This window comes from Lutra lutra, chromosome 4 (genome assembly GCF_902655055.1).
Source record: "Lutra lutra chromosome 4, mLutLut1.2, whole genome shotgun sequence".
Taxonomy (NCBI): Eukaryota; Metazoa; Chordata; class Mammalia; order Carnivora; family Mustelidae; genus Lutra; species Lutra lutra.
Window position 1 is genome coordinate 15857197 of NC_062281.1, and position 22737 is coordinate 15879933.

The 22737-nt window shown below is 40.8% G+C and overlaps 1 protein-coding gene across 2 annotated transcripts in view; it reads right to left on the reverse strand.

Moving 5' to 3' along the window:
* The window catches only part of NSMCE2 (NSE2 (MMS21) homolog, SMC5-SMC6 complex SUMO ligase), a 215457-nt gene that overhangs the window by 143568 nt on the left and 49152 nt on the right, over window positions 1-22737 (reverse strand). For both annotated transcript variants that reach the window (XM_047724725.1, XM_047724724.1), the window contains exon 4: window positions 4638-4791. In XM_047724725.1, the coding sequence (XP_047580681.1) occupies window positions 4638-4791 (154 nt within the window). The remainder of the gene's footprint in view (window positions 1-4637; window positions 4792-22737) is intronic.

Below are 22737 nucleotides of genomic sequence, written 5' to 3' on the forward strand. Positions count from 1 at the left end.
TGCTAATTACATAATAGGTGAATGAATAAAGGACAGCAGAAAGGTTGCTTGATGACTTGAGCAAGCGTCCATACGGGGCTAGTTGTACATTCTGATTAAGTTTTCCTGATGCTAAAGTGCAGGAAACCGTAGGCTGGAATAGTGAAGACAGTTAAACAGTCCAGGAAGAGAGAAATTACCTGACCATATTGTTCAGATAAATTAAAATCACTTTACCCAAGAAAGTAGGGTTATTATGTCTGCCTTGAACCAATCACACTGTTGGTTTCACAACTTGGGTTCGTTAAGAGCATGATTCCCATTTAGGGAAATGGAATCCTTTTTTTTGGAACTGTTCCCTAACTCAGTTATCATCACCACCACCAAGTGTAAAAATTACCTTCAATCAATCTTGATTTGTATGCCTCCGAGAATCTTGATTTGTATGCCTCTGAGCAAGAAAAATGGGCACTGGAGGGCAAACCAGGCTACACATTCAATGACTCGAACCCAGGTCTCCTGGCTGCTAAGGCTCATATTCTTTCCGCTATGCTCTACAGGCCCTTTCTCAGTAACAAGGGGAATCTAAAACAAGCTTTCAGAGTTTCTGAAGATCCACTGTTTCATTTGATCTTGGTAATAATTTTACAAAGCTGGAACACACATAATATCTCTAATATACAGCACAATGGGTCCCCAGATACGGTATTTATAGAAAAATCCAAAGTTAAACAAGCAAACAAACAACCCACACCAAAAACCTGCCCTCGTTCTGACTGTGGTTTAGACCGGGGTCAGTAAACTATTCCAAGAAGTTGTATCTAATGCCTGGTAGTATCCAAAGACATAAATAACTACTAAAAAAATTACTGTGTGCAACTTAAGTATGTTACCTTTTTGAGCAATCCTATCTTTAAATGAGTACAACGGGCCTGTTACGTTATATTCTAGGGACAGCAAATACCAGATATTTGTAGTATCCCTCCTCTTTCCCACCATAATCCTTCCACACACTCTTTCCTGCTGGGCCTGAATCCAGCCTCTGACTCTTTCTGAACATACAGCTCCACACGGCCCCTAGCAATTGATTGGCGATGTTAGGGACAAATAAAGGCTGCATTTTCCCATTCTGACTCTCTCCTATGTTGTACAACAGCTGTTTCTTGCATTTTTCTTTGGTTTTGATTTGTTGTTATTAATGGTTCTCACAGTATTTCATCTACGTATATATAGTCTTTTCCAAGTACAGGGACTCTGCCTTTTATTGATCTTAGAGCACCAAATGCAATGATTCACAGACAGGAGTCAACTCAGAGTGTTCTGAATGTACCTAAGACAGATATATAGTATTTATGGAAAAATCTAAAGTTTAAAAAAAAAAAACAAACCACAACCCTCCCCCAAAAATGTCCTTGTTTCTGATTATGGTTTACACCAAAGGTCAGTAAACTTTTTCTGTAAAGAGCCAGGCAGCAAATATTAAAAGCTTTGTTTGCCAGATGGTCTCTCATATAATGACTCAACTCGGCCATGACAGCATAAAGCACACACAGAAATGTGGAAACCAATGAGTGTCTCCATTCCAATAAAACTTTATTTTGAAATCTGAATTTTATGGAATTTTCACACATCACAAAATATTATCCTTCTCTTTTCTCCAGACAACTTAAAAATGGAAAAACACCATTCTTGGCTTTCAGGCCACAGAGAAACAGGAGGCAGGCTGCACTTGGCCCACAGGCTGCAGTTTACTGATCTCTGGCCTAAATTTGTGGTTCTCAAAATGAGAACTTCGGGTGGTCTGCAAGATCCTTTCAGCAAGTCCAACTACGCATGTGTGCGGCCAGAATTTCTCTGTAGACTTTAAGCAAAACAATGCGCCACAACAGACCGAGTACAGAAGCAAATATGAGGATCCAGCTGCCTTCTATTAAGCCAGAAATTGAAGGGATTTGCAAAAATGGAAAACAATGTCACACTTCTCCCTAATTTGTCCTTATGTTTGGAAAATACATAGTTGTATTTCATAATCCTCTTTATGGTAACACGTATGGGGTTTACTACTGATTTTTTAAACGGATTAATAGTATTTTTGAAATTTCTCAGTTTTGATTTCTAATGTGATAAGTGTCAAGAGCTACAACCCACGTAAACAAAAGCTTCCTGGAGGCCCTCGGTAAATTTTTAAAAATGTAAAGCGATCCTGAGACCCGAGAGTTCAAGAGAGCCAGCTGCCCGCCACAGCTGAGTTAACTTAACTCCTGTGGCGGGGTGAGCCCAGCCAGCTTGCAGGCCCCTTCCTCACACCACCTGATTTCAGTCTCCATCTTGCCTCCCCCCGCCCCCCCGCCCCGCCCAACCAAGGAGCTTCATCGAGTGTCTGTGATTGGATCGTGATTCGGCAAAATTTAATCCCATGCAATTTATGTTTGTGTAAATAAAGTTGGGGAGAGCCTGGTGGTGCCTTTCATGAAAGAACCCTTCAGATTTGTGGAGTCGCCAAAACTGATTCAACCTTTACTTTGCCAAAATAGGCAACTAGAAGCAAAAATCTCTCCCTGGCTTGTAGTTTCCAATCTTTAAAAAAATATAAATTAATTAATTAATTAACATATCGCCTTTGGAATATATCTCAAAACAAACATTCACTGGCTCCTGTATAAATCCTAGTCCCTCCGACGTGGCCGCACAAAAACTGTGGGTTCCTGATAACAATCAGCATCCTCACAGCAGCATCCCATCTAAAGCAATAAAGTCCATTAGACATGGTGCTAGTTTGACGGTACTAGTAATGCACTTTACTTGCATTTTGCAAGTAAAGTATATGTGCCTTATAAAGCATTTAAGGAGGATATTAATATTGTGATTGTTCTGTCATTTGGGATTTAAAAACTTAAAAGAGTATTTTAGGAAAAACAAAAAGGGAAAATCATCTTAATTCCAGTGTTACCATATATAGGGAAATCCTACATAAGGAAGCATTTCTTTCGGTATAAATTTACTTTGTCATAAAGTTTAACTGTCTATCCAAATGATGCACAGTACTGCCGGCCTGGGGAAAGCACCTCCACCCCTCCACCCCTGACCATTTTAGAGAGAACTTAAGAAATAATAACAACCATGATTCCTATATTTGTCATTTTGTTGAATTACGTATCTTTCATAAGAAAGTATTCCCTCGTGAGTATATAATTCTAAAAGTCCTTTTCAGCTTTCTCTTATGGAATAATAATTTCATAAACAATAACAAAGGCAGAAGAAATTCATATTTTTAGATATTTATCCTTCAATCTGTATTATCAAATACCTTTAAAAAATCAAGAATTACAATTGTATGCTAAATCTGCCATAATTTGTCATTATCGGCTCCAAGCAGAAAAACGAAATACATTTAGCTGTTCCGATCCACACCAAAACTGAAATTCACTCGCACCTTTAAGATCAGGAAGACACTAGTAAATTATAACATTACGTGTTTGGGGGATTATTACCCAAGAGAGGGGATCATGCAATTTATATTAGAAGGATTTTGGTAGCTGTGATGGTCAAAGAACAACAACAACAACAAAAAAAACCAGACGAAAACGTGGAGAAAATGCTTACTGTTAAATCCACGTAAAAGCAAAAGTCTCATCATGATTGCAAAACATTCCAAATTGTGAAACTTAAGTTACTTGTAAAATAGACAAAAGTAGAGCTGCTTCCTCAGTCATTTTTTGAGACCTCAGCATCAATTTAAGGAAAATGCTTATATTTAAAAGAAAGCTTATTTCAAAATGTGAATCCTTCCACTAAGTACAAATAAGGACAAGAAGGAAATTCTCATCTCCTACGACAGTGCTCCTCCACATGTATGTGAATGAAGACGATGGGAAACTGAAGTTTACAAACAAGTTATTTGCTTCACAATCCAATTCTTTAAGGAATAAGACTTGGGAGCCTAGAAGAATGACTACCTGTGCTAATGTAAAAACGACCAAAATTACATAAAGCTGTTATGTGGATTATGCAGAAAGAGGAGGAAAAGAAAGGATGGATGTACCTCACTGTGTAGAAAAGATCTACTTCTGTCAGATACCGTCCACAAATTTTTTTTGTATAATGGGTCATTTTTCCCAATCTCATTTTTAAATCAAAATTATGTTGGACTCACAATCGCAGTCTCATGGAATTTATGCTATCACAAAAGACAGAAGGGATAGAGAGGATCCCAGTCCGTATTTGAGAAGAAAAAACCTAATTTGACACTGCCACTACTACTCCAAAGCAGCAAAACTAGAATTCAAAGTGGTTCTTTTAAAAGCATGGCACAGCAGTTTAAAATCTGAAATACACCATTGCTATTTTAATAAAATAGTTCCGTTTTAATGTCCCAATTCCCCTCCCCAGCAGCAGGACAACACAGTGTCACTTTGTGGAGCTGCTGGGGAATTTTCTTAGCACTTTGTGGAAACTGTTGGCTTTCAGAAATGGACAGGCTGATTTGAACCAAAAGTTAGACAAAATACAGAATTGCAACAACAATAAAAAGCAATTCAGAAACAGAATCAAGCCAAGCAGATAGGCAAACTTTATAAAATCAGTCTTCTGGGGCCGTTTATCAGGTCATTTCCCTAATTTCAAAAAGCCAAACCAAAAAGCAAAGCATGCAGACTTACATTGCTTCTTTAGTTCTTTCAGCTGCTGTTTAAACTGTACAAATTTTGCATTATTTTGAAAGTCTGCATCACAATTCTTATTCTGTAAAGCCAAAAATTTCTTCTCCACTAATAATTTAAGATCTGGTATTTGTTCTGGACGTTCTTCTTTTACCTAAGGAAGACAATACAATTATCTCAGTTAAATGTTACCATGATACCATTTTGTAACATTATTTTTATCTCATTCCACTCAAATAAAAATACAATGAGGTAGAAAACAGAATCCCAACTGAACTAGCGAGGCTGAGACTTATTCCAGAACAGGCTGATGGTAAACAGCTGGGGGAGCCATTCATCCCGTCCACTCACCATTTGCTTATTATACCCTCGCCCGGAGCCCTACTAACTTGCAGTCTTCTGACGACTACTAGGGAAAAATCTCACACCAGTGCAACTCTGTGCCCTCCAACTTCACCGGAACTTGAGCCTCATGGCTTCCGCCTTTTTGCCAGGTCTGCTCAGTCCCTCTTCCTTCTCCCCAAGCACTGATTCCAGCCTTCATTCTCCTCAGTGCTCCTCTGCTCCCACTCTCTGCCCCAGTGGGGGAGAGTGGCTCAGACGTCATGAAGACGTTGAGGCTTTAACCTTCAATTTCACCATCTGCGGACACAACTAGGAGTAAGTGTCTCCCCTGTTCTGTTCAAAGCTAAACTCTCAATCTACATTCCTTTTGTTCCTCCCAATATTTTTTTTTATAGAACTTTCCAACACGTGGCAAAGTTGAAAAAATTGCACTTTGCCATTCACCTACCTCCTAGATGCCACAAAGAACACTTTGCTATGTTTTCTTTATCACCGTTATCTGTTCCATCTCTCTGTTTTTCTTTCTATCCTCAATCCTGCTTTTAAGTTCATTCTTTTTTTTTTTTTTTAAGATTTTTTATTTATTCATTTGACAGACAGAGATCACAAGTAGGCAGAGAGGCAGGCAGAGAGAGAGGAGGAAGCAGGCTCCATGCTGAGCAGAGAGCCCGATGCGGGGCTCGATCCCAGGACCCTGAGATCATGACCCGAGCCGAAGGCAGCGGCTTAACCCACTGAGCCACCCAGGCGCCCCAAGTTCATTCTTAATTCCATATTCTTCATCTGTCAGAACTTTCCCCTCTAGAAGCTTTTCCCCCCAAAACCTCTAAGTTAGTTCTTTACTCCCAAATTTAACAACAACCAACTTCCTCTAATCCCTGCCCATTCCCCTCAGTTCTTTTGTCTTCATAGTCCAGCTCCTTGGAAAAAAATCATCTGTATCCACTGTTCCCATTTACTCAACCTCCAGCTGCTATCAGGCTACTGCCTCCCCACACCCACACCACTTCAGTCTGATTGCTGCTCTTCCTCAGGCCTTCATATTTGGCCCCTTGAATCACTGGCCTTTCCCTGATGCTCCTGCCACCAAGCAAAATTCACCCAACTTTCCCTCACGTCCCAACACGCCTTGGACTTCTAGCACAACCCCCGTAATAGACAACTGCATTTATTTTAACATGTTCCTTTCCCCTAATAAAATGCACTCTTTGAAAAATGTGTGATTTATCACTGCCTGGCATGTAGTAGGTAGTATTCAATGTATATACTCGATATATTTCAAGTGAATTAATCTTACATGCTCCAAATGTACTTACCCACTAAAACCCCACAACTGATCACCTGACCATCATTAGGAGAGTACACAATGCAATTTCTCAGCTGGAAGACCACTTAGAGGTCATCCAACCTTGATCTCTATCTTCCTCAGTCTCATAAATACATACAATTATGTAGTAAGAATTAAATGGCGTGTTTACTATAATCCAGTTTGTTGGAGGCAACATTAAGACTGTAAGACAGACACAGAAAATTCTTGCTTTTGGTTCTAGTCAATGGGATATACTCTTACGTCTCCAAATCTGAGTATCAATACATATGAAGTCAAAAGATTACCTGCAATTTATGTTTCAATCACCCTTTGTCATGGAAAAAAGAATTATACAATCTTCTTTTGTTTAACTGCCATGGATTTTAATTAGTTAAGTCAAAAATGAAAATTAAGCATGAAACCAAAGTGCCTAAATGTACTGAGTGTAGAAACTGACTGCCTTCTCATCATACGGATGATATTCAACTAGTGCTGGATCCATCATCAAAGAGACTTGTGAAAAATATGGAGAGGCTTTAATGATACATCTTGTATATAATTAAAAATTCAAAATAAGTCCTGTAAGGCTAAAGAACCAATAAAGCTCAGTTTGGAAAAGGGAAGGTAGAGAGGCAATTTAATAATGCCTCATGTCTCAAGAAAAAGAGCAGTTATACATGGTGACTAGCGATCCTCCACCTCTACCATGGATAGAACAAGACGAAACAAGTTCAAGATCGTAGCATGAAGTTCAGAGCAGATATAGAAAATAAATTACAAGTTCTCAGAAAAGAATTATAGCCTCTCATTCTGGATTTATAAAATAAAATGGACTTAGATCCACCTGAGATGTTAATGGTGACATTACAGGCAGGTATAAAGGTGACCCTTCTCAAGGTCTTTAATGGGGTTGAAATTATTATTTAATCTGAGGCAATCAGAGTGGACCAGAGCAGATGATCAACATACACAAATGGTCTTTTCTAATAAAGTCTCTAACCCACTCAACACATTTCCCTAGCTTCAGTACCACCACTGCTGAGGAGCTAGCTAGAACATGGGGGCGGAGGAGATGGAGAGGGACAGGCATTTTGAGGTTGGTGATATGGTAACCCGAAACAGGACTAGAATATACCAGATATTCGTGATAATAAACCTGAATAAACCAGATTTAGCAATTCAGAACATTTCTTTCCCCCAAGGCCAGAACCTCAAAAGAACTGCTGGAAAGCATGAAACATTCACTGCAGCAAATATCTTCTCTGGAAATGTGATGCTGAGGTTGGCACAACTGTGCACCGCAGAGAGAACTTACTGTACTTGAGCTATCAAAACGCGAGCCCAGAAAATATTAAACTCCTTATCTGTTTAAAATCAATGCAATAAATGGGGATTAATGATATTTTAAATGGAATCTTGCTTTGTATCTTTAATTGAAATAAGATACATAATCCCATAATGGGAAGGAAAAACCCAGTCTTTAGGTAGCTGATCATAAGTGCTATCTGGTCTGAAAAAGACAAGGACAGCCCTCTTGCCCCAGGACAAATTTAAAATACTTCCAAGAAACCTGAGATTAGAGGAGAGATTTTATTGGATCCTTGGTCCATCCCTTTCCTAAGGATAAAGTCCCTAGACACAGAACTTAAAACCTAAATGAATTAAAAGACACAGGGTGTATGAGTTTGCTAACGCTGTCACAACAATATAAGCCACCACAGACTAGGAGGCTTAACCAGTAGAAAATATTTCCTTAACGAACGTGGGGGTTGGGAGTCTTTGGCTTGTCGATGGCCATCTTCTCCTTAAGTCCTTACATGGTCTTTCTTCTATGTGTCTGTGTCCGAATTCCCCTTTCTTAGAAGGACAGCAGTCTAGTGGATCGAGGTCTATTCAATGACTTCATTTTAACTTAAAATGAAACCTCTTTAAAAACCCTACCTCCAAAACAGTCTTATTCTGAGGTACTGGGGATCAGAACTTCAACATATGAATTTGGGGGGAATACAATTGAGCACGTACGCTGGGTTACTAAATTTATGAAACAGGATTTTTTTAAATAAGGATTTATTTATTTATTTGACACAGAGAGAGAGTGTAAGCATGCACCTGGAGGCAGGGAGCCTGACCTGGGGCTCGATCTCACGACCCTGAGATCACGTATTGAGTAGGTATCAAGAGTTGGATACTTAACCAACTGAACCACCCACGCACCCCTGAAACAGGATTAAAAACAACAACAACAATAAAAAAACAGCTTGTAGATTACTCATCTTTACACCACTGTAAATTAAAAATGACAAACTATCAAGAAGGGAACTTAGCAGATACCATACTTATATAATGGGACTCTGATACTGCCCTTGGGGGAGAAAGGTCAGGTTTTTATGCACCACCCACTTACCCATCCAGTATTCAGTGAGTACCTTCCATGGGCTAAGCACTGTAGCTAAATAGGAGAGAAACGAGAAAAGTCGATCAGGAGAAAACGGTTAATAGCTTTGAAAGTGAGACCTGACCAACAGGCAGCAGGAAAGTAAGAACAGCATGAGAAATTTTTAAAAATTAATTGCTAAAGTTAAAGCATGTAAAGATGCCCTTCAGACAAGAAAGGAGAAGGAAGTTATTGCTGTAGGTTAACTAAGGACAGAGGTGCTGGCAATTTGACCAAATTGTAATGCCATTTAAAAAAAAATTTTTATTTATTTGACAGAAAGGGATCACATGAGAGCACAAGTAGGAGGAGCAGCAGAGAGAGAGGGAGAAGCAGGTTTCCTGCTGAGCAGGGAGCCTAACGTGGGGCTAGATCCCACGACCCCAGGACCAAGACCTGAACCGAAGGCAGACGCCTAACCAACTGAGCCACCCAGGTACCCTGTAGTGCCATTTTTAAAGTAGAAAGGCCAAGTCTTTTTGTAAGGAGGACAGGGATTGTGGATGATTCCAGGATGTTTAATAGTTAATATGGGCGACTAAGTAAATTGCACTTTCTTAAGGAAAGAAGGGTGCAATCCTGAATGTCTGTCAAAGTGGAGAGATCTAGTATGCAGCAGGAAAGACATTTAAAATGAGAAGACCAGAACAGAAAGAAAAGAGATGCAAAAAGAACTCTAAAAGAAGCAAAAACAAACAATAAACAACAACAAAAAAACCCAACCAGGTGTGAGGAATGCCACAGAAGAAAGAAAATGAGAAAATTTCCTTAACAGAGGTGATTGTCCTTTAGGAAAATGATGCAAGAGAGCTCAGTAAGATAAGGTCTAAAAGGAGACTGGACTTGGTTACTAGGTACTCTGTACACTGCGGTGGAACAACCTACCTGTATCAACCACCAGCCTGTGAAGTTTCTCTCAGGCAAGGACTATTTGCCTGGTGTCTAGTGTACTTCCTGTTGTAAAGCAGATGCTCCAAAGATGTTGATGAACGAGTGAACTACGGGGCAGCCAAATAATATTGTATTGAGATGAGAGAAGAGATTAAGGGAGTTCTGTGGTAACAGATGAATAAAGTTTGGCAGCAAAGGAAGAGAGACATGGGAGTAGATCATGGGAAAGAGAGCTGAAGAGCCTCATTTATTTGCACAGAGGACAAAAGCAGCTTGAAATCAAGGTGACATAATGGAGGGAAAAGAACATGGAACCAGGAATCAGACAGATCTGAAACCAACCTGTATATGGATCTTGGGACAATCCTTCCAGGTCTGGGATTTCTCTTACCTCTTAATTAGGATTCAAGAACACCCACTTCAGTGCTGTGAAGACCTAATTAAATCATGTTTGTGTTTCACTTTGGCATGTAGTGGATGTTCAAAATGTTGTATTCTTTTCCTTTTGCCTTTAGCTTACAGCCTTGAAGGTGCTTGTGGACTAAGAAGAAGGAGCCAGTGGGGAAACAAATCACAAACACGAAGAGAAAGCGAGTAACAGATTTCATTTGAGAAAATCATTCTCTAGGGCAAAAACTAGAGAGGAAGGAAGACCAGCTGGGAAAGCACAACAGTCTTTACCAGGTGTCAAAAATGCCTGCAGGGCTGGACAAAGATCTGAGGAAACCCCCAATAAGAGGACAACAGGAAGTGGTGAGAGCATGGTAAAGCAGACAGTACAAGCCCCAGGTGAGAGGAAGCTGCTACACAGCGCACATGACTGTGGCCGCGTGAGAGAGCAAGTCCAAGCTTTTAAAGAAAAATTAGACATACAGATTTTTTGGTGGCATGTTTTCTAGTTTTTAAATACATCAGCCTAAAGCCGATGACTGTGAAACTTCTATTTAATACAGAGGAGGTATTTTAAGACATAAAATGAAAAGTGCTTCTGTGATCCACAATATTTGGGGGTCCAGTACAACTCCCAGATTTCTACTTGAGGGGTGAAAAATGTCCTTTCAAGCAGGACAAAGAATAGTGGGAAAAAATAACAAAAAAGAGAGGAGAAAGTAAAGGATTCCATTTTGATGTGCTAACCCAAAGCATTTATGATGAAAAACTTGGGCTCTACACCTGAGATTAAAAATGAGGCTCTGCTAACTGAATGGCCTTGGGAAAGTTACTAAATGCATCTAACCTTAGTTTCCTCACTTACAAGTTTAGAAAATTTGCCTCGCCAGTGTTGCTGAGAAAAATAGATGGAATGAAGCAACAAAGCACCAAGCGGTCGACCACACAGAATATTAGACAATGAGGAGCTGTCTCTGTTGCTGTCATTGCACGCTTATCTTTGGGGTGCCTGGATATACAGGTCTGCAGCTCAGCAGCCTGACAGGGAAATGTCCACATGAAGGAATCACTGTGTAGATTTTAGTAGAAACCACAGAAATGAATGGGTTTACCAAGAAGACTAAATAGAGGGACGCCTGGGTGGCTCAGTTGGTTGGACGACTGCCTTCGGCTCAGGTCATGATCCCGGGGTCCCGGGATGGAGTCCCACATCAGGCTCCCAGCTCCATGGGGAGTCTGCTTCTCCTCTGACCTTCTCCTTGCTCATGCTGTCTCTCACTGTCTCTCTCTCAAATAAATAAATAAAATCTTTAAAAAAAAAAAAAAAAGAAGACTAAATAGAAACCAAAAGGACGAAGGAACTATGGAGAATACCACATCTATAGGGCAGCTAGAGGAGTCTAGAAAGAAGGACAAGTGTTAAGAAGACAAGCAAAAGAAAATACCCCAAAAGTCCAGGAAGGAATTTCAAGATCTGTCAGACGCTACAGAGAAGTCAAGCTACATAAGCATTGAGAAATGTGCACTGAACGTGGGGACTGGGTCACTGGGGACTTTAGCAAAAGCAGAGATACAAAGTGCTGACTTCGAAATATCCAGACCTTTGTTCAATTAACTGTTTCAACAAGATGTAGCAATTTAATAGGAAAAACACACACACACACAAACACCCCCAAAGTCCCATAGGTCTCCAACTAACTGTTCAGTTTCAGCTCAAAATCACTCATGAATGTTTAGCTCCACTGAATTGGGACCCAATGCTCCTATGACTGCAGTATTTCTCTATGTCAGCAAGGAGAAGGCGATCAATGAGCTATCAACAACTAACATAGAACCCTTATGGCTCTTTGTCTTTAAAGAAGTTGATTGTTTTAGAGAAACTGATAATGGTTGAAACAAATGGCAGAATTTAGTCCTTAACCATGTCATTTTCAACATGCTTTAACATAAAATTTTAAATATTACAACACATCTCATTTCTTTCAAACAGTATTGTATACATATGCAATTACTCAAAGTATTTCATTTTATTGCCTGAGGGCAAAGTCAAGGTCGTCTTCTTCTCCTCCTCCAATTATCATTATTGCCTTATAGCTATCATTTCACTGGGAGGGGAGATCACAGGAGCTAAGGATATTAATGGGCTGAGTCATTCACACACTTTGAATCATGTGAGAATCTAGTATAAAACTAGTCATTCTTGTAACTAAACCAAGACTCAGATGGATTTACTCTCTAAAACAGCCACTGTTACATATTTGGCTCCCAAAATAACACATACCTGATGATTTACATTTTGGAAATCACAGAGCCTTTAAAAGTTTATTATGGGCACACAGTAGTGAAAAGCAATTTGCTATGCGTTCTGCTCAGGATACTAAGTATTCAAAGCTCTAATTCACACTCAACTTGATCTAAGGCTATGGGACCTGCTTTCATGCTGGGAATCTAGTGAGAATTACCTGGATTGGTTCTAGAACATTCATTCAACAAATATTTGCTAAGTACCAACTGGGTACCAGGCATTATGCTAAGCACTGAGACATTTATGGAAGTTGGCCCACACTTATGACACAGCACCAACCTAACTGGTCATGCACAAGGTAAATTTATATAGGCCAACATTGTCTCCACCTTTATATAGAAAAAAGCTTGGTAAAGTTTTTATTAAAAGACATGTCCAGGCCAAGGATCATTATGCTTTCACTGGGTATAACGTAACTGCATGTACACATGGAGACACACTAGATGTCCTACAGAGTTTACTATACTGTCTTTGCCCTGTTTAAAAAAAAAAAAATACACACACACACATATGTATGTGAGATATATATATATATATATATATATACACACATATACACACACACACACACACACACACACACATATCTTACACTAATGATGACCAGCATGGATTATAGCCTTCAGCTCACGGCAGTTTCTGTTGTCAATTGCACAATCTGCAATGAACTCTGTTGGACCCAATTATTTGTAGTTGAGTGAGTTTCCTAGCGCCATTATTTAGTTTGACTTCTGACAAAACACTTAAGAGAGAATACTTCCTTGTTGAGCATTATGACACATCGAATGGACTTCATTGTTGGCCAAGGTGTTGCAATACACCATTATGAAGCAGCTGCCTACCAGACATGGAAACACCTCTCGTCTTTCAAGGTTTTCAGAAAAATTTTGAAAATAAACATGTGTGAGAGTGCTGTTGGTCTAGTTCTAATGGACCAGTCCTGCTAGAATAGATAGTTGCCTAACAGATGGCAGTTGAATGAGGCATCTTGCCACGTATGTGCATCTGTTACTAAACATTTATTCTGTTGAAAATTACTCCAATGAATTTCTCATGGCACCATTCCCCCTGTAAGATTATGACCAATAGGAATCACTTATTTACACAGACTATAGCATTAGATTCCCATATGGGGGGCCCTGAGGAACCAACCTACTGATTTTCATCTCTTGAGCTTTTTTTTACTTTTATTTTTTGCTTTATTTTATTTTGACAGAATTCATGGAAACATGCACTATTTATTCATTCATCTGTTCAGTAAATGTTTACTGAATGCCTACCACACACACGCACTGAGCTAGGCATTGGACATGTGACAGTGAGCATGTCCACCCTGATGTTCTCATGGGGTTTAGGGTCTAGTGGAGGGAACCAGCATTATCCAAACAGTCAAATACACTACCACCAACTATGTTAAGTGCTGTGAAGAAAATGTATCAGATGCTAGGAGAGTATGTACAACATGAATATTGAGGACATCATTTCATAAGCAATCTTTTGAAGCACTGTTCAATTTAAACACAGGTCACACTGATGGGAGGGTAAGAGGAGGCTGATTATTGTTATTCACAAACAGTGTACTTGCAGGGCACCTTTCATGGGAGTGGTTCAAAGCTTTATACATACAAGTATCATCCCAGTTTTAAAGATGTGAGGTACGGGCAGTTAATAGTAGTTAAGCATCTTGTCCAAGGACACACTGAGTCAATGATCAATGATCTGAACTCATTTGAATCCCCTTTCAACTTAATTTTGCTTGCTTGTGCCTCCAAGGAACAACTCAGAACGAACTTTTATATTCGATCTTCATTTTAGGAAGACATACTTGATTGCATGCATGTATCCTCAAATCTCTAATGGTCATCTGACCACTTATTCTGAATCTGAAATTGCCTTTCTTGTCTGCCATGCCTCTGTCATCCACAGGATTACTAAATGCCTTATTTATCTTTATGGTATTTCACTCAAGATTTTGCATTGAAAAAAGTACAGCAATGGGTTGATGCTAATGGGATTTTCTGATTTTACCAAGTATCCCATTATCCAGAAAGATGATCTTCCAGAATGCTACATCATTTGCTTGAAATTCAGTTAATGCCCCACAGGATGCCTGTAACCGTGAATAATAGAGGACAGTCTTTCTCCAGTAGCCAGAACACATGGGCCAGGAAGCAAGGGACAAGTACATCTCATCTCCCTGTCATCACACCTAATGACCAACTTGCATTCCCCCACCCTGACCCCCTCCTCCCCCCGCAATGGTTGCAACTCTAGTTCTGCTGGTTGAACAGTCTTCAGTACCCAAGAAAAGAATGATTTCACCAAGGGACTCAACAAAGCCTCCACTGATCTGGAAGCTTAAACTGCAACCTAACAATTTTAAGCTCCTCATGACACTGAAGAGACAGATAAAAAATGAGGTTACTGAACTGGTTGGAGCTATGAATTTTGATTATCAAGGGTAAAGAGGATGGCTGCTCCAGAGTGAGAAAAGGGAGGTGTGTGTCAGGGATGTGAAACACCTCCTGGGTTTGCCATTTCTAATAGTAAAAGATAATGGAAGTCAGAAATAACTCCATAGAGACAGGACCATCAAGAACACAGATACCCCAGGAATGAATGTCGAGGTGTTCCAGTCAGATAAAAACCTACAGTCAGCTGAGAGCTGGCTGAGGGCAAAGAGAACATAGAACGGGTAGTAGAGAAAAGGAGTTAAAAATACCAACTATGATGTCAGGATCAATGGCGACAGCTAAGACAGAAGTAATCCTTGCATGTGTCTTCTTATATTTGACATACATATTTATGGTTTTAACTAATTTCTCTCTTTCCTCTTCTAATAGTTTATAAAAAGTTAGAGCACCATAATTACAAACAAACATAATAACAAACAAAAAAAACTGGGCATAGCACAAATATCCTGGAATTGGCAACAGTAACTAGTAAAATGTTTGAGCATTCCACCATTCGGGGGAAAGACAAGCAAGTGTTGAGATGAGAGAGAATTGCAAAAGGTTAGTAGGATGCATTTTGTTATTGTTCCTGCTGTTTGCAAATTTAAGTCTGGAAGAAAAGTGTACTCAGAGGTTGAGCAGCCAAGCTTACTGGTCTAGAACCTTTTGAACACTCTTCCTATGTTTGGGGAGTCTCCCACCTTAGGAGAGACGCCTCACTGGGGTAGAACCAGAAACTGGCTTTCTCCGCCTCCCTTGTAGCGGGAACACAAGACATCATGTTGGCCCTGGGCCTGGAACTTCAATTCTTGAGAAAGACATGAGGAGCTACAATGTAGAAAGTGCCAGCAGACCTTGGAACCAGATTACCTAGAGATTTGACCTTCAAATCTCAGCTCTGCCTCCCACTAGCTGTGTGATCTTGGGCAAGTTACTTAACCACTCAGACACTCCATTTCCTCATCTACACTCTACCCAGGCCAGAGGGCGTTGTGAATATTGAATGAGTTAATATGTTTAAAGAATTTGGAGTGTTGAAAGTCAAATACAGAAGCCACTAGCCACTTGTAGGGTTTTTTTTTTGTTTTTTTTTTTTGTTTGTTTGTTTTGTTTTTTTTAATTTACTTATTTTAGAGGGTGGGAGGGAGGAAAGCAGAGGGAAGGAGAGAGAGAGAAAAAAAAAAATCCTCAAACAGACACTAACACAGGGCTCGATCCCTGGAACCTGAGATCATGACCTGACCCGAAATCCAGAGTTAACTGGCCGAGCCACCCAGGTGCCCCTACATGTGGTTATTTAAAACTAAATTAAAATTAAAAATTATTAAATTTAGTTCCTCAGTCACACTGTCACATTTCAAATGCCAGCAGCAAGTGGCTACTTCTCTGGATAGTGCAGATGTAGAACATTCCTACTTTCAGTAGGAAGCACTACCAGAAAGTGCTAACTTACAGAACACTTGGCCCTCCAGAAGCACCGTTACCAGTATTGTTATCACCACACTGTTGTCGCTGCTGTTACTTTTTTGTACACCCCCAGAACTTATTTCTGATATCTTGAAGTTTGTACATTTTACCACCTCCAAGTAATCCCCCTCCCCTCCACCCCTCTCTTCCGTGTTACTATTATTACAAAAGCAAGGTAAATATTCAGCTGAATTTAAGGTCTGGGGGAGGAGACGGACAGTGAAAAGCAACTAAATGTCACTGGATAGGAATCAGCAGCAGTATCAGGAGCAGCAACTGCTCTTAATTCGTACTTTATTACGGCAAAGTACTGAGCTAAGCCCTTTGCAGGACTTGTTTTAGTTAATCCCCTCTCCAAACAAATACACAACCTGAGAGGTGAGAACGAACACATCCCTATATTACAAATTAGGAAACTGAGGCTGAGGAGTGGTCTAACTCCGAGTATTCACAGAGCCTGCCAGCGCTGGGGCTCGGGCTCACTACATTAGCAGGTCTGTTCAACTTCTAAGTCCATGACTTAACTACTACCCTAGACCTCACCGAATAGTTACTGTGTGCCCACTGGGGCCGTGCACTGCTCCAGATGCTGCAAAACAGTAGTAAACTAAAGAGCCCAGGTCCTTGACCTCACAGAGTTTACATCTAGTTGAGAAAATTGGTACCGAAATAATAAAATAATTAACCAGAAGATAATGAGTGCTATGGAGAACAATTACCCAGGGTGGGGTAGGTGAGTTCACCTCTTATGGACAGTCAGGAAAGGCTTCACTGAGAAAACAACGTTTGAACAGAAACCTGAACCTAAGTAAAAGCAGATGAGGGAAGAAGTAAGGGTGGATGGAGGGTGCCACAGGTCGAAGAGGCCAGTGTGTGACCTTTAACCCTTATTCTGAGAGAGATGGGAAGGTTTGGGCAGGAGTGAGAAGAGCTGATTTTCTGTTTAAAGGATCACTCTGGCTGTTATGAGGAGGAAAAATTTTAGGGAGGAAGGGCAGAAGCAGAGACCAAGGAGAAGCAGGCCACTTCAGTCATCTACACAAGGGTAACGGTGGTGTGGATTAGGGTGACAGCAGCAGACAAGTCGGAGGCGGTCACATTCTAGATACATTCTGAAGCCAGAAACAACAGGGTTTACTGATGGGCTGGATATGGGTCGTGAAACAAGGAAGAAACCCAGGACAACTATGATTCTGCCCTGACTGAATGAAATAGTATAGTTGCCATGTTCTGAGATGGACACGTCTGGAGAAACAGCTGGTTTGGGAGAAAAAAAAAAATTAAGAGTTTCGTTGTGGAAGGTTGAATGTGCAATGCCGGCGGGAAGGAAATGAAGTGGAAATGGGAAGACAGTTGTGTATGTGAGACCTGGCTCTGGAGAGAAGGCAAGGGTACAGCTACAAAAGCTATGAAAAATGATTAAGTGCACAGTGTTAGAAAAGCGCACGAGAGTAACACACTTGGCCGACAGAGATCGGGCCGTGTCAGGGAGGATGGTTAAAAAGGAGCCGTGCTAAATCCGTCAAGGGTAGGAAGGTGCTAGCTATTTCAAAGTGGGAGAAGAGCATCCCCAATAAAAAGAACAATGTGTACTGAGGCCAGAGACAGGAGAACATTCTAAGAACTAGCATAAAGAATGGTAAAAGTGAGATTACAGAGTTAAGCAGGGGTGTATACCAGGTAAAGACGTTTGAATTTAATCCTGAGTATTAAGGAATAACTGAAGAAGGTAAATTTGTGTAAAGAGTGGATAAAATCACGAAAATTTGTAATTTAGAAAGATCGCATGGTCTACTAGACAGAAAACACTGGAAGGGAGCAAAACGCTACAGCAAACACACCATGGGAGACTCAAGGCCCAAGATGGGGATGAGGCTGGTGAACTTGCCTGAGAGTCGGTCAGGTCTGGAGATGGAGCACATGCCAGGAGGAGCCCAGAGGAGGAAGAAGGACCACCAACTTTCTGGTGCGAGAAGCTGAGCCGATGATACCGCCATTTACGAAGTTCTAGCACCCCAGACGGAAACCACAGGGCAAAGTTCTCCCTGAGGCCTGCTGAATTTAAGGAGCACATGCAAGCGGGGATGTCAGCATGATGCCTGGACAGGCGCCAACAGCCTCAGCGGCACGAAGACAGGGATTCGAGTTACAAGCGTAGAAGCGATCTCTCAGGAGGAGAGTGTAGTGTGGGAAGAGAAAAGGGCTGAGGAACAAGTAAGAATACAAAGATTTAGTGGACAGAGAGATGTAAGGAGGGCTCACCAAGGAGACATGGAGAAGTGGCCAGCAGCTAGAAGGAAAAACGGACACGTGCTGTCGTAAATGGAACTTGACACTTCTGGAGGGAGGGGGTGATCAATAGTACAGAAGTCAAACAAGAAAATGACCGAACGACAGCCACTGAGCTTCTCACAAGGCGCGTTAACCTCGGGCAAGTCACGGAACTGTCAGCCTCCGCTTCTTCACTTCCCCAGGAACGTCCATTACCCGCCGCGCAGGCTGGCGTGAGGACACGCCGGAGCGCGGAGAAAGTGCCAGGATGGCGTCAGGCACACTCGGCACTAAAAAATGCTCTATACTTACTGCCATACGTGGCAACCGGTCACGGTAACAGGGAGCAGAGGTGGGAAGCATGAACCCGTGGAGCCAGTGACCATGAAGTACCATGTCCAGTTCGAAAAAGAGCAAGTGGAAGACAAGAACAAGTCTTTTCCCTTTTCTTCCACCCTCTCCCGATGCCTCTCTTCTCCCTCCTTCCAAAGGCAGCTGGGAATACAGTCATTCCCACGAGCCTGTCAAAGGGACGTGCTCAGTTTATTGTAGAGTCTACACAAAGAACCGTGGTTTTGCAGCCTTTTCCCACAGTCATCACGAATCTGTGATCTGGAGGCTGTGCTCTTCAGAAGGGCAGCTTAAAGTCACCAGAGGTCCGCACACAGATAAACAAACGTCCCACAGAAATGAAATCTATCAATTCGTGATTTCAAATATCCTTCTAACAGTTTTTGAAACGATAAGCGAGGTAATGCTTATCAAATGAAACATTCTAACTACATGATTAAGGAGACCTTTGAACAACCGAATGGACTTTCAGGTTGGTTTCGACACAGAGACGTTTCCCAGATGGCATATGCTTTCCCATCAGGGATTAAGGTTCTACCCCTCCTCACTCTCACCTCCTCAGAGACATGGGGGCAGGTGGAACTGAGAAAACTGTCCCCCAAACTTGCATTTCTAAAGTAAGAAAAATTTTGTTCTACATAAAAGAGTTCACAGATTTTTTCCCCCATATTACAACCATTCCCATCCTATTTCTTTCACAGCCTCTTTGCTTTGGGATTGACTTTGTAATTCTTTCAGTGCAACTCTCAATACACAAAGCTTTTATTGTATGACCTTCCCTACCTGCTTATTCTGTGTTACATCCATCAAACTCAAGATTCCTGGAAAAGCCCTAATTACTGAGGATCTCCATTTTCTCACACACATTTAGATGAACTTCCCGTTTCTATACAACTCAGCGGTGGTTGGTGATACAGGGCTACCTGGTGGTAAGGAGGCCCCCTGTTTTACAATCAGAACAGTGGAAGAAGTATTCCCTGCTCCAGTGTTTGTGTGAGTGTATGGAGGGGATACAGCAGGAGGAGGGATATACATACTTGGTGTTAGCTCTCCTGAAGAAAGCACACTTGAGAGGAGAATGGTGAATGCTAAGTTTCATGGAAGGACTTTCTTTCTGGGCACTGGGAACCGGGAAGACCAGCCTTTGTAACAACTGGTACCACTGGGCAGTCAGAGCATCTTGTCATGTTCCGTGTCTTCTCTGGTCTTCCAGTCATACCCTCTGTGAACCAGAGGATCTTAATAACCAAAAGAACAAATTCACCATTTCCGTTATCATCTAAAAGAAAGGGAAATGCTAGTTGTTTTTTTTCCTTCTGTTGCCGCTGAGTATCCATCAGAAAACCTATTCAGTATGACTGAAGGAACTATAAAGAAGGCAAAATATTTTGGAAATACTACATTTTTCCCTCTAAGTCTATAACCTCTAACATTCTTAATTACCACAAAGATTCTGATAAATAGGATATCTGACTTCAAATTCCTTGTCTTTATACAATTATTACATAACTTCAGCATGGAATGAGGGCGGTCCCTGGATATGAAGCTGGATCTTTCCTTCAGTTATCACATCTCACCCAATACAATAAAGACTGTGGAATTACTAATACTCCAGTAGTGCATTAATGCTCCTTACCCTTACGGGTTCCATTCACTCCCGTCCAGCAGCCTATCAAATTCTCTGATGCTGCCTTCTCTATAATTAACATAGCCTCCTAATACTTGAAACTACTTCCCACTACTAAAGCTATCAAATTGCCTTTCGCCTTCCAATTCATCTCCTATGAGAAAGGTTTCACGACTAAATGAAAATGAAGTCCATCCATCACAAACCTAATCAGAAAGCCACTCGGCCCAGGAAAATTAAAACAATAACCAAGACAAAACCAGTCAGATGCTTCATAGTCTACATAAAACTTTTTAAAACAATTTACATAATTTAATTCTCATTGCTCAGAGAGATTAAATAACTTCCTTGAAACCTAACAGGGGGCAGAACTGAGTACAGGGTAGCCACCAAGCCTGGAAACACAGACAATGCTATTTCATAATGCAGTGTCGTATTATATAATTAAGCCATATACTGTGTGCGCACTCACATTCCCAGACCTGGTGACCACATGTAAAACCCAGATCGTCTAGCCATAACTTACTTCTATCGATCCTAAAACATGTTTGACTCCAGAAGTGCTAAAGAAGGGAGCAGTCAATGGAAAATACCCCCTGATATTGAGATGATATACCAGATGATAAACCAGCTTTCATATTCTGTTTTCCAATTTAATTTCACAGCAACCTTGTGCATGGAGACTAAAAGAGGCAATTAATATTTTCTGAGTGCCTACTATGCGAAACCTCACTTCCTGTGAAGGCATGAAGCATTTTACTTACATTATCTCATTTAATCCTTGTAACAGCCCTCCGATATGTCACCCTCATTTTACAGGTAAGGAAACTGAGGATTTCAAGAAGACAAGTCCCTAACCCATGTCCCACGGTTACCGAGAGAAGCAGGGATGAGGGGGGGCCTTCTGATTCCAACTACAGTGTTCTTTCCTCTACCCCAGTGAATATTCCTTACGTGTCCCATAAAATGTCACACTGACCATGGAGAGATTTCTCCCTCAGGGCCTCTAAAATAATTAATCATGAGCAAATCTATATCTGGCAAGAAAAAAACAAGTTACTCAACCTGAGTTAACGAAGCACAACAGAACGAGCGCTAGAGAGATGTGGGCTGGGTATACTTTTTTTATGGGAAGGACTGAATATTTTAATAATGTAAACATAAAGCATCAATAAAAAACTGGGGAAAAAAGATTTACTTCATTTTTATTTCAAATCCTTAAAATTCCTTCATATTCACACTACTGCCACTTTTAAATTATAACACAGACAAAATTAGAAGGGTCAATACTACTGGGCCCTCTAAAGTTTTCTTTTCTTCTGATAAAACAGTTACATATAACAATATTCTTTTACTCAAGCGGTTCTTCATTACTAACAGAGTCCTCCTCCCCCCTCCTTCTGCAAGTCAAATCAATGTGAAGAGTCACCTTTTGTTTAGACTAAATGTCCCAAACCTTTACCTTTGGGCAACTGGTAATAAGACGGGTGGTTAAGATCAGAAGCATAAGGGACACTCGACAAAAGCATTCTTCCTCCCAAATGAAATCTACAACTCAAAGTAAACTAAGTGAACTCCATCTGTCTTGAGGCATGACAATAGCCTTGAATTACAGGTCAAAACACCAAGTTTCAGAAGCACCTGGCTGGCTTAGTCAAAGGAGCATTGGCTCTTGATCTTGGGATCCTGAGTTTGCGCCTTACATGCCGTATAAAGATTACTGAAATAAAACTTAAAAAAAAAAAACACACACACACACAAACAAAAACACTGAGATTCAGAATAACCATGTGACCTGAGCGTGTCCTTAACTTCCTGGAGGCTCAGAGTCCATCACATCTAACCTTCCTTAACTGGAGGATTGCTGTGATCATTAAAGAGGTCAAGGAGCCCCAAGGGCTTCTCTCCCCTTATTTGGGGTGAAGGAAATAGTTTTCAGAGTTTCACTCAAAGGCCAGGGGACTCTAGCCAGGGGATATTTTCAAATCTGATTTAAGCAAACCATCAAAAGCCCTGGGCAAATATAACTGGGGAAGCCAGAGGAGAAATAAATTCATCATTGCCCAGGCCTAGGCTAAATCTTTCAGAACGTTTTAAACACAAAATCATACCCATATTACAGATGTGTCTTGTTACAGTTTTATACAATTTGGATCACAATTAACTACTTAGGATTAAATGATTTTTAAAAATTTGCTTAGCCTCTGAATGTTATTTATATAGGAGATGGTGTTCCATTATTCAATTTAGAAATCCA